This window comes from Rhinoderma darwinii, chromosome 1 (assembly GCF_050947455.1).
Source record: "Rhinoderma darwinii isolate aRhiDar2 chromosome 1, aRhiDar2.hap1, whole genome shotgun sequence".
In the NCBI taxonomy this organism is placed as follows: domain Eukaryota; kingdom Metazoa; phylum Chordata; class Amphibia; order Anura; family Rhinodermatidae; genus Rhinoderma; species Rhinoderma darwinii.
Window position 1 is genome coordinate 395,983,670 of NC_134687.1, and position 14,499 is coordinate 395,998,168.

Sequence of the window (14,499 nt, forward strand, 5' to 3'; positions counted from 1 at the left end):
GTGGGCGTCACTGGGCGTGTGTTCTGAGCGCCGATTTGCGCTCATCACAGGTGAGCCTAACTTTATGTCCTCTATTTATAACCCTGGAATACCATTTTAAATTAGCCTCCTGACGAAGCCGGTCTATCGGGCGAAACGCGCGTCGAGGCGCTTGTTCATCCAGATCTTCTGATCCTCCACGCTCTTTCAACATGTCTCAGGGTATGTGTATGTGCTTTTGCTAAACCTATACTGACTTTTGGGCTATATTGTCTAAACTATGGCAGCTGCATTTTTTTCTATAGCTATCTGAGCTACACTATCTCTTGATATACGTCAATAGCTACACTCTTTTCTTGTGCTGACTCCTATTTAGCAGTATATATATATCTATTTAGTTATACTGCGCTGTCTTTATACGTATTATTGTATACATATCGATTTAGCTGCACTCTTTCTGTGTTGGCTCTGACGTATTATCATTATATGCATGCTGCCACATGTTATCCTGCCCTCCCCTTTTTGTACAGGTTCTGATATTGTACAGGCCACCTTCTCATTCTTATTTGCTACATGTGGGATTTATATTACACACCCCTGGGCTTGTGTTATTATCGGATATTATTTGAGCGTGTGAGTGATCATTAGTATATGGTTGATTCTGTTGGTCATGGTCTTTTCTATCTGACCCTGCTGTATATGTCTCCGTATATGCTGTATTATCTCTCTTTTTCTATTACTGTGCTATTTTGTCATTATATTTAATAAAGATATTCTTTGTGCTTTTTATATTGAGTACAATATTTTCTTAAGGGATATGTCCCATCTGGTTCGTTGTTAGGTTCTATTGCTATAGGGGACCCCACTACATGCCATTTCTATGGTGCGAGGTTTTTGGTTAGGTTGTCTTGACTATTCTTGTCTGTGTTTACAGAAAATACCTCAGGATTTATGGATTTCAGGAAAAGAGATAAGGATTGGATTACACAACTCGGTACCATATTCGGAGAGAATTCAGCAGTGACTACAGAAAGTAGTAACATTAAGGGCTTGAAACTTAAAATACGTGATCTTCTCAAAAAACGCACCAAGGTTTGGTGGAACAAGGCAGCCTTGGAAAATTATCTGCAGAAAGATATTATACCTCGCGGCCTACGCCTGCAGGTGTTCCCCACTTTGGATACGGAAGATCCTTCTTTTGTTGCGAAATGGGAAGATTCCCTTACTAAATGTTCGCGCACGCTTATTGAGCTGCTCATTGGGGCAGATCGTAGAACCCTCGACTCTCTGGAAAAGGAAATTGATTCCCTTAAGGAAAAGATACATCAATCTCTTAGTACAGAAGAGCTTGGCACTTTTGATAAGGCATTGGAGGAGGAGCTGAAAAAGTGGGAGAGAGAGATACAAGATCTTAAAACCAGAAAATTCCAGCGCGATTTGGGTGATTTCCAGTCAAATAAAATCTATCGTTGGCATACCAAAAGGGATAGAGCTCGGTCCTTGTCCCGTTCTGTCTCTTCTGCTTCTCTTGTATCTGAAGAAGAATGTGGCGGTTTTTTAGACAAACCTCAGGCCACGGGAGATGGAGACCCCCTGTTCGACCCCAGAACCCCGGCAGTCAAAAGAAAGACCAGAGGGGTATTCAACAGGGTCAAGAGAAACAGGAGGCTCTAAAGGTAATTAACCTCTCTTCCCATACTTTGTCGTCCTCCCAAATAAATGTTTTGCAAAAGGGTCTGTCCTTTTCCCCTACGGGTAAATTTGATCTCTTTACTACTATTAAGGATTTGGCTCTTTTTTCTAGAAAACTACTGTTTAAAAAACATTTTGGTAGAAGGGATTATAGTGCTGCTATGGGTTCCCCGGCAGAGAGACAGGCATTTGATGCCCTTCTATCACTTCTAGAGGAACAGGAGGCTCACACTGATCCCAGACTTCCCATGCATCTGTGCCGCCGCTCCCAACATTTCCCCCCTTTCACTCTATGCCCCTCAGTGGATATTTTTTTCAAACTAGTCAAGAAGGATTTGGAAAGTATTTCCGAGTCTAGGACATCATGCAATCTCAACTATAAGGAGAGGCAGGCTGTTCTGGAACTTAGAAAACTTAGGGATGTTATTATTAAACCAGCTGATAAGGGGGGCAATGTTGTATTATGGCCGGCACAGATGTATGAATGTGAGGCCTTTCGTCAACTAGATATGAGCCAATGTTACCGTAGGTTACCATCGGATCCTACGCTAGCCTTTAAAGCAGAACTAGATAGTTTATTGCAACGTGGTGTGGATTCAAATATTATCAACTCCAAATTAAGAGATGGTCTTTCCGTGGACTTTCCCATTAAGCCCACTTTTTATTTACTGCCTAAAGTGCATAAAAATGTCATCTGCCCTCCCGGGCGCCCAATAGTGTCAGGGATTGGAGGCTTATGTGAGAACATCTGCAGATTCGTGGATTTTTATCTACAGAAATGTGTGGAAACTTTGCCGTCATATATTAGGGATACCACGGATATGTTGCAACGTCTTGATGGGCTGTATCTTGAGGATGACATGCTTCTTGTTACATGTGACGTGGAGTCCCTGTACACATCTATATGCCATGACCACGGGATCCGAGCATCTAGACATTTTTTACAGATGACCAATCATGACCCGGATCTTGTTGAGTTTATTCTATGCCTTCTCGACTTTGCACTAACACACAATTTTTTTGTATTTAAGGACCGTCTCTTCCTACAGCTCCAGGGCACAGCAATGGGGGCCACTTGTGCGCCCTCATATGCTAATTTGTTCTTGGGGCTGTGGGAGTGGGAGACTGTGCAGCAGACTCCGGGTCATGATTCAGTGCTCCTGTGGTCACGGTATATAGATGATATTCTATTCATCTGGCAGGGCTCCACGTCTAGCTTGGAATCTTTCCTCAATTCCCTTAATAGGAATGGTATCAACATCAAATTGACGTGGCAGTTTAGCTTCACTTGCGTTGACTTTCTGGACATCAGGATTTGCAGAGATAATAGCGGTTTTATTTCTACCGATATTTTCAGAAAAAAAACTTCTACAAATGCCCTCCTCCATGCTACGTCTGCCCACTACCCAAAGGTTACAACATCCATACCCGTGGGCCAGTTTTTGAGGGCAAAGCGTATCTGCTCCAGTGACAGCAACTTTGAGCGTCAAGCTTTGGATCTTACAGCCAGATTCAAGAGTCGTGGGTACAGTCAGAGGGTCATTAAGAAAGGCTATCTAAGAGCTAAAAACTCAACTCGCGATGGACTTCTGGTGAGTAGACCCAAGAGACACAAAATAGATCAGAATGTCAGATTTATCACTACTTTCAACCCTCATTGGACTGAGATTCGTGATATTTTGCAAAAGCACTGGCGGGTCCTTCTCACTGATCGCGACTTGGCAGGGGTCTTACCCAGTTATCCCTCCATTACCTGGAGGCGGTCTAAAAATCTTAAGGACCTTCTGACTGCGAGTCACTACATTCCTAGTGCTCCCCCCAACCCGTTTGGGAGTAGAGGCCCTCCTTGGGGCTCGTTTAACTGCGGCCATTGTTCTGCCTGTAAATATATTCTACGTACCTCTAACTTTTATAGCTCAAGTGGAAGGAAAGATTATAAAATTGTCTACCACATCACGTGTAATACCGTGGCTGTGGTGTACTTTGCTACCTGTCCGTGTGGGCTTATTTATGTTGGTATGACTACCAGGCAATTGAAGGTGCGGGTGCTGGAACACGTGAGTAAGATTAAATCGGCACTTACTGTCGTGGACATTGACAAACTCCAGCCTGTTGCCCGGCATTTTCGCGAGTTCCACTCCTGTAATCCAAAAGGTTTTGAGGTACGTGGAATTGACAAGATCTCTTTGGGCTGTAGAGGTGGGGATGTACGTGTGGCGTTATTAAGAAAAGAGATGAAGTGGATCACGTTACTTAATACTGTAGCTCCATCTGGCTTAAATGAAGCCACTAGTTTTAGGCCTTTTTTGTAATCTTTTTAACCATGCGTGAATTTTATTTTTTCTAGGGTTTTTTTCTTGTGTTTTATACTTACTTTTGTATATTGCAGTTTATCTTGTCCAGTGAGTGGGTCTACTTCTCTATATGTCTACGAGGATCGCATATGGCCTTTATTGCAAACCAGAAGTGGAGAAGTTATACACATATTGTAATTTTGATGTATTATGTATTTGTTGTATCATTTTTGCCAATGTGTGTATTTTTCTAAAAAAACTTTTTTTGGAGCGATTGCTGCGTTTTTCAACTAACTATATAAGAATATATTTCTATTTATATATGTATTTTTTATATATATTGTGTAGCACTTTATATCTATTTTTGGTATATTTGATGTTGCAGCATTTTGTACATCCACCAATGTATCTATATGTGTGTATTTTTGCCGATACTGTGGATTCCATTGTATTATTATATTTTGGGTTCCACTTTGTCGGCTTTCCATCTGTTATATATAGTGGGATATATAGGATGGAGTATATTGATGTATTTTAAACATTTTGATGTATTTTGTTTCATGTATATTTATTTATATATATATATATATGTATTCACTTGTCACCATTTCATTATTTAATTTTTGTACTATGTACATTTATTCTTATAGGGTGTTTGGGAATTGCCCATTCACATTCATGTATACCACTTTTCACACGATATATTATATTTATTATTTTATTTAAATGCCCCCCCCCCTCCTTTTTTATATTTGCTTCACTTTTCTACTGGATCACAGTCCACTTACTTTTTCCTTTTGTGCACAGTCTTGTTATATGTGTACTTTCCCCCGTCCTATTTTATTTTATCACTTTTAGTTACGCGACCCCCGGTATTTTGTGTATTTTTTACATCCTGTTCTATCTATATGTATCCTCTATTGCTAGATTCCGTTGAATGTATTGCATTCTCGTAGTTACTCCCCACTCCTAAACTGCCATTGTGTTAGTGTTGTTTTTGTTGTCTCCCCTGTGGTGTCCGCACAGACGCTCGGTTGCGCATGCGCAGTGTGGCCTACATCCGGGAGTGCCGCTTAGCGTCTTACGTCGCTATGGTGATCTTTCATCATGCGGCGTCCTCTCCATCTGACGCGCGGCGCGTCCCGTGATGTGGGCGTCACTGGGCGTGTGTTCTGAGCGCCGATTTGCGCTCATCACAGGTGAGCCTAACTTTATGTCCTCTATTTATAACCCTGGAATACCATTTTAAATTAGCCTCCTGACGAAGCCGGTCTATCGGGCGAAACGCGCGTCGAGGCGCTTGTTCATCCAGATCTTCTGATCCTCCACGCTCTTTCAACATGTCTCAGGGTATGTGTATGTGCTTTTGCTAAACCTATACTGACTTTTGGGCTATATTGTCTAAACTATGGCAGCTGCATTTTTTTCTATAGCTATCTGAGCTACACTATCTCTTGATATACGTCAATAGCTACACTCTTTTCTTGTGCTGACTCCTATTTAGCAGTATATATATATCTATTTAGTTATACTGCGCTGTCTTTATACGTATTATTGTATACATATCGATTTAGCTGCACTCTTTCTGTGTTGGCTCTGACGTATTATCATTATATGCATGCTGCCACATGTTATCCTGCCCTCCCCTTTTTGTACAGGTTCTGATATTGTACAGGCCACCTTCTCATTCTTATTTGCTACATGTGGGATTTATATTACACACCCCTGGGCTTGTGTTATTATCGGATATTATTTGAGCGTGTGAGTGATCATTAGTATATGGTTGATTCTGTTGGTCATGGTCTTTTCTATCTGACCCTGCTGTATATGTCTCCGTATATGCTGTATTATCTCTCTTTTTCTATTACTGTGCTATTTTGTCATTATATTTAATAAAGATATTCTTTGTGCTTTTTATATTGAGTACAATATTTTCTTAAGGGATATGTCCCATCTGGTTCGTTGTTAGGTTCTATTGCTATAGGGGACCCCACTACATGCCATTTCTATGGTGCGAGGTTTTTGGTTAGGTTGTCTTGGCAGATGTGAATGCAGCCTAAGTAAATTTTCACATAAAAATATTCTAAAATGTATCTGTAACAGCATTAGATACGTTGAATGGGGAAGCATTTTAACATACAGAAATAAGAGTGACTATTTCATGATCATCATGTATAGCTCTAGAGCAAAAATCAAATTTTGTTTTCATCCGAGGTCGCAAATATGTAAAAACAAAAATAAAAAGAATAATGTACCCGACATACTCTATCCAGGGACATGGTAATCAGCAAATAGAGTATCATGCTGATTCAGAAGCAGTGGGGATGGAATCCCCCCCGTTGCAGAGTTCTACTTGCTATCGGAAAACTTTGTATCATTTCACATAATTGGAGTTATCAGCATGTTACATGATGCAATGCAGGCTCGGTAATAGTATTACGTGACTTCATTTAAATACTTCCTACTTTATTGCTGTTCAGACTCTAGATCAACAAATATTAAATGCTGTTGATTTGATAAAAGCCGAAGGAAGACGAAATATTATGTTTTGTTAGTAACGAAACTTGAAAAAGAAAATATTATCCAATACATGTATTAACATATAGATTTAAAAGGAAATGATATCACCTCCACCAATCTGATATTGATGACCTATCCTAAAGATAGGCCATTGATATAATATCACCAATTAACTTGCTTCTTCCTCAAACCTAGTTCTATATCACCCTATATATAGGGGTATTACTTCATGTACTTAAGCCCATTTTAGATTAGTTGGAACTATGGTTAAGAACCAACATTATATATATTGTTTGGCTAGATGAAGCTCTACCAACCAAAATAACCTTATTTAAAATATCTTCAGATTGTAGAATATTTCTATTCATTTGATGAGCAGGTATTCTAGCTGCTACTAAATAAGTCCCATATACAAAGAACATGAATTAGATGGATAGATTAATGAAATATCTGTACCCACTTTTAGCAAATCTTTCATATAAAGGAATATGTGTTTTCGGCTTATTGGTATGTTAATACAGTAAATATGTTTTAATGCCTAGAAAAATATGCAGCCACAAGAAATCACAAAAAATGCTGATAATGAAAGAAAGTTTTACAGGATATGATTCTCAACTTCAAAGAAATTCCTATTTTATTCTAGAAACTTTTTAAAGGAATACTGTAAACTAGCGGATGGAATAAAATGTATGAGTCAATGTTTTCAAAGTAGCTATTTTCAGTTCATTAGAGTCCCTTGTGATTTTTATAATAAGAACAACCCTGAGGTATAGAGGGAGATATGAAGTAAAGCAAAATAAGTAAAGGTTATACCTTCAATATTAGTTGACCCACTAGTAAATGTGGGCTAGCAGAAATATTACAGCCCAGGTCTGCTTCGTATGACTTTGTAATGAGTAATAACAAGGACTATGCAAAATAAACCCCCAAATAAGTGCTGCATTAAAATCTTGTTATATCATAAAAGATCATTCATCAAGGTGACGGGCTACTAACATTTTTAACTGTTTTTTCCAACGGATCTATTGTATCTTGTTACGAATCATTTGTAAAAGAAAAAAGTATAATTCACCAGCTTTAACAAGCTATTCATTAAGAAATTATTACCATATAATATGCATAAGTTTAAAATAATCTAGACTCCAAAATGTACACTTTTCTGCCCCCTGCTGTTTGCTTGCCACTTGCCACTAAATTACCCATATACTGTATTTAAACTGAGGCTGGGTTCACATGACCTATTTTCAGACGTAAACGAGGCGTATTATGCCTCGTTTTACGCCTGAAAATAGGGCTACAATACGTCGGCAAACATCTGCCCATTCATTTGAATGGGTTTGCCGACGTATTGTGCAGACGACCTGTAATTTACGCGTCGTCGTTTGACAGCTGTCAAACGACGACGCGTAAATTGACTGCCTCGGCAAAGAAGTGCAGGGCACTTCTTTGCCACGTAATTTGAGCCGTTCTTCATTGAACTCAATGAAGAGCAGCTCAAGATATACGAGCGTCATAGACGCCTCGTATATTACGAGGAGGAGCATTTACGGCTGAAACGACGCAGCTGTTTTCTTCTGAAAACAGGCTGTCATTTCAGCCGTAAATGACAGCTAGCGTGTGAACATACCCTGAAGCTACGAAATATAGGGATGGCATGCACATTTATACAGATGTTACCTTAGTACCTTTGAATGCATTTACTGGTTTTATGTGAGTTTAATCATCGTATAATTCAAAGTTTTGCACCTATCATACATTCAAGATTGACAGTTTGTCCTGATCATGTCCAACTGACACAGGGCTTATTACAAGAGAGAGCTCTAATACATTTAACAAGCCCTTAAGCTGGGCCAGTAGGACATGATGAGGATGCCTCTGGAATTGATCAAGGATGTTTCCATTCCTTGACAGTGACCAGAGATCTTGAATATGATGAAAACTGACTTTTTACATGGAAATTTAATTACTACAGGGTCTGCATGGATAATTTCAAAGTTTATTTCTATAGAGCTATGGTTTTCATATCTTGTACTGATGAGGGCTTACAAGACAGAAACAGCTGTATAAAGTTGGGATAATGGATTATGTGCTAAACACCAGAAGATCTGGATGCACAGTTAGCTATAGGGACCTACAGACTTAGATTTATTGCCTATGCCCACTGCCTAGGTTGGGCAACTAAAGGTCGCCGACTGCTGGGACCCCATACTATCAGTTGTCATTGGGTGAAATGTCTGGATAGTCCTCATTTCCCCTACAGTGACAATGCAGGAGAAATTAAGCACTACATGTTGCCCATTGAAATCAATCAGCCGTTTGTGTAATGCACGATCACTTCCAATCCGACAGGAAGTGCATTTTGGAATTGACGCAATCCAAATACTTTCTATTTTAGGAGGTCCTTGCTGTGAATTAATGTTTGTATCACTTTCTATCCATTAACCGTACTCTGATTTATGAGACCTAAAAAAGCACAGAACTTTAATGGGTCAGGTGATATTAAGCAGGGGTAGGATGTAGTCTATGCTATACATAACATTAATGCCTAGCATTTTGGATTAGATTATAAACTGGTTTATATTCTGTGGGGTCCTGTTTCTTTTATTATCTAAAAACATGCCAAGCAACACTTTTAATACAATATTTAATGATTATTTTAGTTTTATTATTTCAATGTTACTGAGAGAGCTTTTTTCCCTTCCAGATAATTCTATCTGACTTCTGGTCCAAATGCAGGTGGAAGCAGCTAAAATAGAACAAAGAGCTTTCAGTACTTCCAGTTTTATGTGCAGACTGCATACATGGGGGTGGGCAGAGCAGGAAGTCGGTGAGGTACAGCTGCAGCCAATAGCTGCAAAGCACTGAGTAATATCATAGAGGGGGCGTTGTTTTGGCAAATTCTCCTTTACAGCCGATAACATGGACAAAATATGATATTTTTGCTATTTTCTGTGGTTTTAAGGTCCCATAATGTACAGCACACCTTGGAAAATAGCATTTGAGGGACCCAAGTGAAAGAATAAATGACCCAAGTTTGTTACATGGCCATACCACGTCCATTTTACTAAATTTGTTTTAACTTTAAGGCTATGTGCACACAGAGTTTTTTGTAGGCGGAATTTCTGCTTCAAAATTCCATTTGGAAGTTTGAGGCAGATTTTCCTCTCCCTGCACGCCGATTTTCGGGGCGTTTTTCGTGACGTTTTTCGCCCGCAGCCATTGAGCGCCGCGGGCATAAAACGCAGCGAAATACGCTTTCTCTGCCTCTCATTGAAGTCAATGGGAGGTCAGAGGCGTAAACGCCCGAAGATAGGGCATGTCCCTTCATTCTCCCGTGAGGCGGTTTTACCGCTCACGGGAGAAAACCGCCCCCGCCTCCTATTGAAATCAACGAGAGGCATTTTCGGGCCATTTTTGACGAGTTTTGCGGCGCGGTTTCCGCGTCAAAAAACTCGTCAATAAACTATGTGTGAACCCAGCCTAAGAGTCTCAATATCCATATGCTCCTTACTTTTCTTGTTTAACAAAAACATATACTTTTTAAATGCATTATTATTAAGACTGACAAAAGGGGGAAGTTCCAGACAATAAATTTTGTAAGGAAAGAATAAATAATTGTTGTCATGTTGATAAAATGTAAAATCTAATGTTTGAATTTTCTCCCCTTAGGAGCTACCAGATTACCTGAGAGAACAGACATACCTGAAAGAATGGCATATTCACAAAACTCGAATACATACCATTCCGGAGTATATTCAGATGTTTGAAGATATGAACGTTTTGGATATGTCTCAGAACAAAATAACATGTCTTCCTCCTGAAATCGGTGAGTTCAAAGGATGTTTCATTTTGGACTGCAGAGAAGAAACCCTAGATTTTTTTTAGGAATATATTTTTACATATTCCAATCCATTCAAATCATGCAGCTATATATTACACACTAATAACACCATTATGTTTATGTGTTAAGCCTCTTTATTATATTATGGAATTACATTATGAGCAATTTCTTAATCAGGGGTGGGCCCCTGTGCAGAAATAGCGTGTGGGCCCATTGGCACAACTTACATCTCATTATATTTGAAATAAGGACTGTAAAAACATAAAGTCTCTCTGGAGAAATCTCTGATAGTGCTAATTTTATTTGCAACAATAGGTAACAACCATGATGGTCTAGGGCAGTAAAGAGGTTAATGAAAATGTGGTTTAGGGTAGTTAGTAAAGGGGTCAACTCTGTTAAGGGCTTAACTCCTTGTATGGAAGACTGCAGGACTCCTTCTTCTTGCTCCTCCATTTGTGGCTCTAGACTGTTCAGATGCGCAGATAATGCATCATCAGCTATCAGCCAATAACAGAGCAGCACAGCCAATCATAGAGGCTCTCTGATTGGCTGACTGGGATGTTGCAGTGTCTGTGTAATCTATGAGAGACACATGCAGAGTTTTTAAAACCAACTGTGGCAAAAGTTGTCCCCTCTCCCCACTCTGGGTCCCTATGCAGCTGAACAGGCTGCATGGACTATATGTCCACCCCTGTTCCTAATTTAAAGTCATTAGCAGAATTAGCTCTTGTAGACATTTCTATGATTATTAATAGTAATATTGAATCCACATCGCTTCACTGCAGGCACTGTCAGCTAGGGTTGCCACTCGGCCAGTAAACCACTGTCCCAGTCAGTATTATCATCAGTAGGCCAGTGCCGGTAAAAGTTTTTTAACACCAATAATATTTGCCAGTATTTTGCATGCACAGATTGCAGGGACTCAGAAGCATGTAAGCTCGGCAGGAAGGAGGTCAGTGTGCAGCAGCAGCATGGTGAAAAGAGAAGGCGGAGGTGTGAATTCTGCCTGCGTGGGCCGGATCACACGGACTGTTGGAGCATAACTTAGTTAGGAGGATGAGTGGACTCATGAAAGTAGCAGCCACTGATAGAGAGTGGAGGAGAAAAGAGATGTGAGTGAAAACCCCCACCTCCCCGTATGTTAGGATATTGTATGTGGCTACCACACTCTGCCTCTGATCTAACCTCACCCAACCTGTTGCGGACCTGCGCCGGAATAGTACGCCAGACGCCACCTACTGCAGCACATCTGTGCCGTACTATTGCGGAGCAGAAACAAACTGTCACTTTGTGAAAGCACAGTGACGGCAGTTGCCGTTGACAGCTGACCGTCTCTGTTACCAGGCTGGAGACCAATCAGCATGCCCCCATGCTGGCAGGGCCGATTCTAGCTTTTCTGCTGCCTGAGGCGATAATTGAAATGACGCCCCCAGATCTTGATTGACATCCCCCTGGCTGTTCTATATCACTAGCAGCCTCCTCTAACTCTTGCGGAGGTGCCGTTTCCTTGTACTCCCCTGGCATGCGTGGTGCAGTGATGAAGCGAGGCAAAGTACACCTCGCTGTATGGTGCGTGCCTAAGGAGTACAAGTCAATGGCGCAACTGAAAAAGTTGAAGGAGACTGGTTTTGATGTATAACAGCTAGAGGGATGTCAATCAGGCATGGAAAGGTGAGTTTGGAGGCAGGACTATGTGACTCTTCAAGATAGCGGCACCGCCCCATGACCCTTTAATGGGTTATTAACATATAGTGTGCGTCATTTAAAAGTTGATTTTAAATATTTTTCTGCATCTGAAAAAAACATAAAAGGGAATGTTTGGAAATATTGTCAGGTCATGTATTACCGCATGGTGGCAGTTTAAGGGATTAAAACTACCTGACAGTTTCCCATTAAATATAGAATGAATTAAAAACAATCATACCGCTCACCGCTGCAGATCATACGGTCACTACAGTACTGATTAGAGTCAGAATAAACATTTACATTGAGTGACTCACAGGTGACGTCTTCCCAGATTCTAGTTGTTCTTTTTCTCTTTTCTTCTCCATCCGGTCCAGAACTCTATGATGACTTCTCCCGGCCACGGCCCATTTCTGCAGTTTGCCGCTCAGATGTCTTCAGCTTCTCACTTTTCAAACATTTCCGCACCTATAAACAAAGATAAAATTCTCATAGTGCTACACACTATGCTCTTAAATATAATAGCACCATACACTGTGTCCCTGATTATAATAGCATCATACACTGTGTCCCCCACACACAGTGCCCATGTAGATAGTGCCTCCGTAGAACCCCCTGTAGATTGTACCCCTCAGAACCCACTGTAGACAGTGACACACATAGAACCCCCTGTAGATAGTATCCCACATAAAAGCCCCCTGTAGACAGTGCCCCACATACATAGTGCCCCTATAAAGCTCCCTCTAGATAGTGCCCCTCATAGAGCCCACTGTAGACAGTGCCCCGCATAGAACCCCCTGTAGACAGTGCTCCACATAGAGTCCCCTGTAGACAGTGCCCCACATAGAGCACCCTGCAGACAGTACCCCACATAGATAGTGCTCCTCATAGAGCCTCCTGTAGATACTGCCCCCAATAGAGCCCCCTGTAGATAGTTCCCCCCAAGGAGTCCATGTAGATAGTGCCCCCATAGAGCCCCCTGTAGATAGTGCCCCCTACAGAGCCCCCTGTAGATAGTGCCCTACATAGACCCCCCTGTGATAGTGGCCCCTAAGAGCCCCTATAGATAGTGCCCTACATAGATCCCCCTGCGACAGTGGCCTCTAAGAGCCCCCTATAGATAGTGCCCCCCTGGAGGTAGTGTCCTACATAGATCCCCCCGTAGATAGCGGCCCCCATAGATCCCTCTGTAGATAGTGGCCCCTGTAGATAATGCCACACATACAGCCCCTGTAGATAGTGCCCCACATATAGCCACTGCAAATAGTGCCCCACATAAAGCCCCCTGTAGACAAAGCTACTCACACTTTTAACTGAAAAAAAACTTTACATACTTACCTGATCCCGTACCCACGCCGTCCTCTAGCATTGCAGGCCTTCTTTCTTCTGAGCAGGTCTGCTGGGGCTGAACGATGCATCATTAAAAGGCACTGAATGGCAAGACAAGGCACATTCTTGCCCTTCCATTCCGCACCTTTCAACAATGCAAGCGGCACAATGACGTCATCGCGCCGCCTGAGTCGTTGAAAGGCACTGAATGGCAGGGTGCCTTGCCATGCCATTCAAAGACGCAAGCGGTGCGAAGATGTCATTATTCCATTTAATAAAAAATTACGTGGGCCCCCCATTTTCATAACTAGCGAGATACAACATAGCAGCAGCAGGCTAGCATTACGAGGGTGAGAAGTGATGCTATTTTTGGCCTTTCCCAGCCTAATAATACCAGCCTGCAGCCGCCCCAGTACCTGACCATCACTACAGATTGTCGGGTACTGGATCATACCCAGCTCTTCCCAATACCCCTGGTGGTGGTGGGTACCAGGGCAATAATTGGGGATTAGTGTTAGCCTCTGCACCGGCTAACACTAAGCCTCGCCTAAGTAATGGACGCTGTCAATCATCCAGCGGCCATTACTAAGGTGGTAGTAATGACGTTTAAAAAAGAAAATACAAAGAAAAAATATATTTTATTGAAAGAAAACCCCCCCACACAACCCTGATTAACCATTTTATTGAAAATAAAAAAGCTGTCATCGAAGTAGTCCTCGAATCCGACGTAGTCCAACGACCAAACTGTAAAAAAACACAAACACAAAAAAAAACCCATTAATAACACAGGTTGTAGGCTTAGATACAGGGCACATGTGTGATACTGTCTGTTACACCATGTATCTAAGCCTACCACAAGGCAGGCTTAGATACAGGACCCCAGCAGACAGTAATCTTATACTGTATAAGATTACTGTCTGCTGGGGTCCTGTATCCAAGCCTGCCATGTGGTTAGCTTAGATACATGGTCCAACAGACAGCATCACACAGTGGCTTAGATACAGTGCCAATGTGTGATACTGTCTGCTGTAGGGATGCACGATGCATCGAAACTTCGATACTGTTTCGATACCGTGCATCCTCAAACGGTTTAATACAGTTATTTCATGTATTTCGATACTAAGCTGTGCGGCCGCACAGCTTAGTATAGTAATACATGAA

At 41.4% G+C, this 14,499-nt stretch overlaps 1 protein-coding gene across 1 annotated transcript in view; it reads left to right on the top strand.

Annotated features, from left to right (window-relative positions):
* The window catches only part of LOC142757698 (uncharacterized), a 246,676-nt gene that overhangs the window by 116,669 nt on the left and 115,508 nt on the right, over positions 1-14,499 (top strand). Inside the window, exon 5 of the mRNA XM_075860641.1 lies at positions 10,155-10,311. Within this exon, the coding sequence (XP_075716756.1) occupies positions 10,155-10,311 (157 nt within the window). The remainder of the gene's footprint in view (positions 1-10,154; positions 10,312-14,499) is intronic.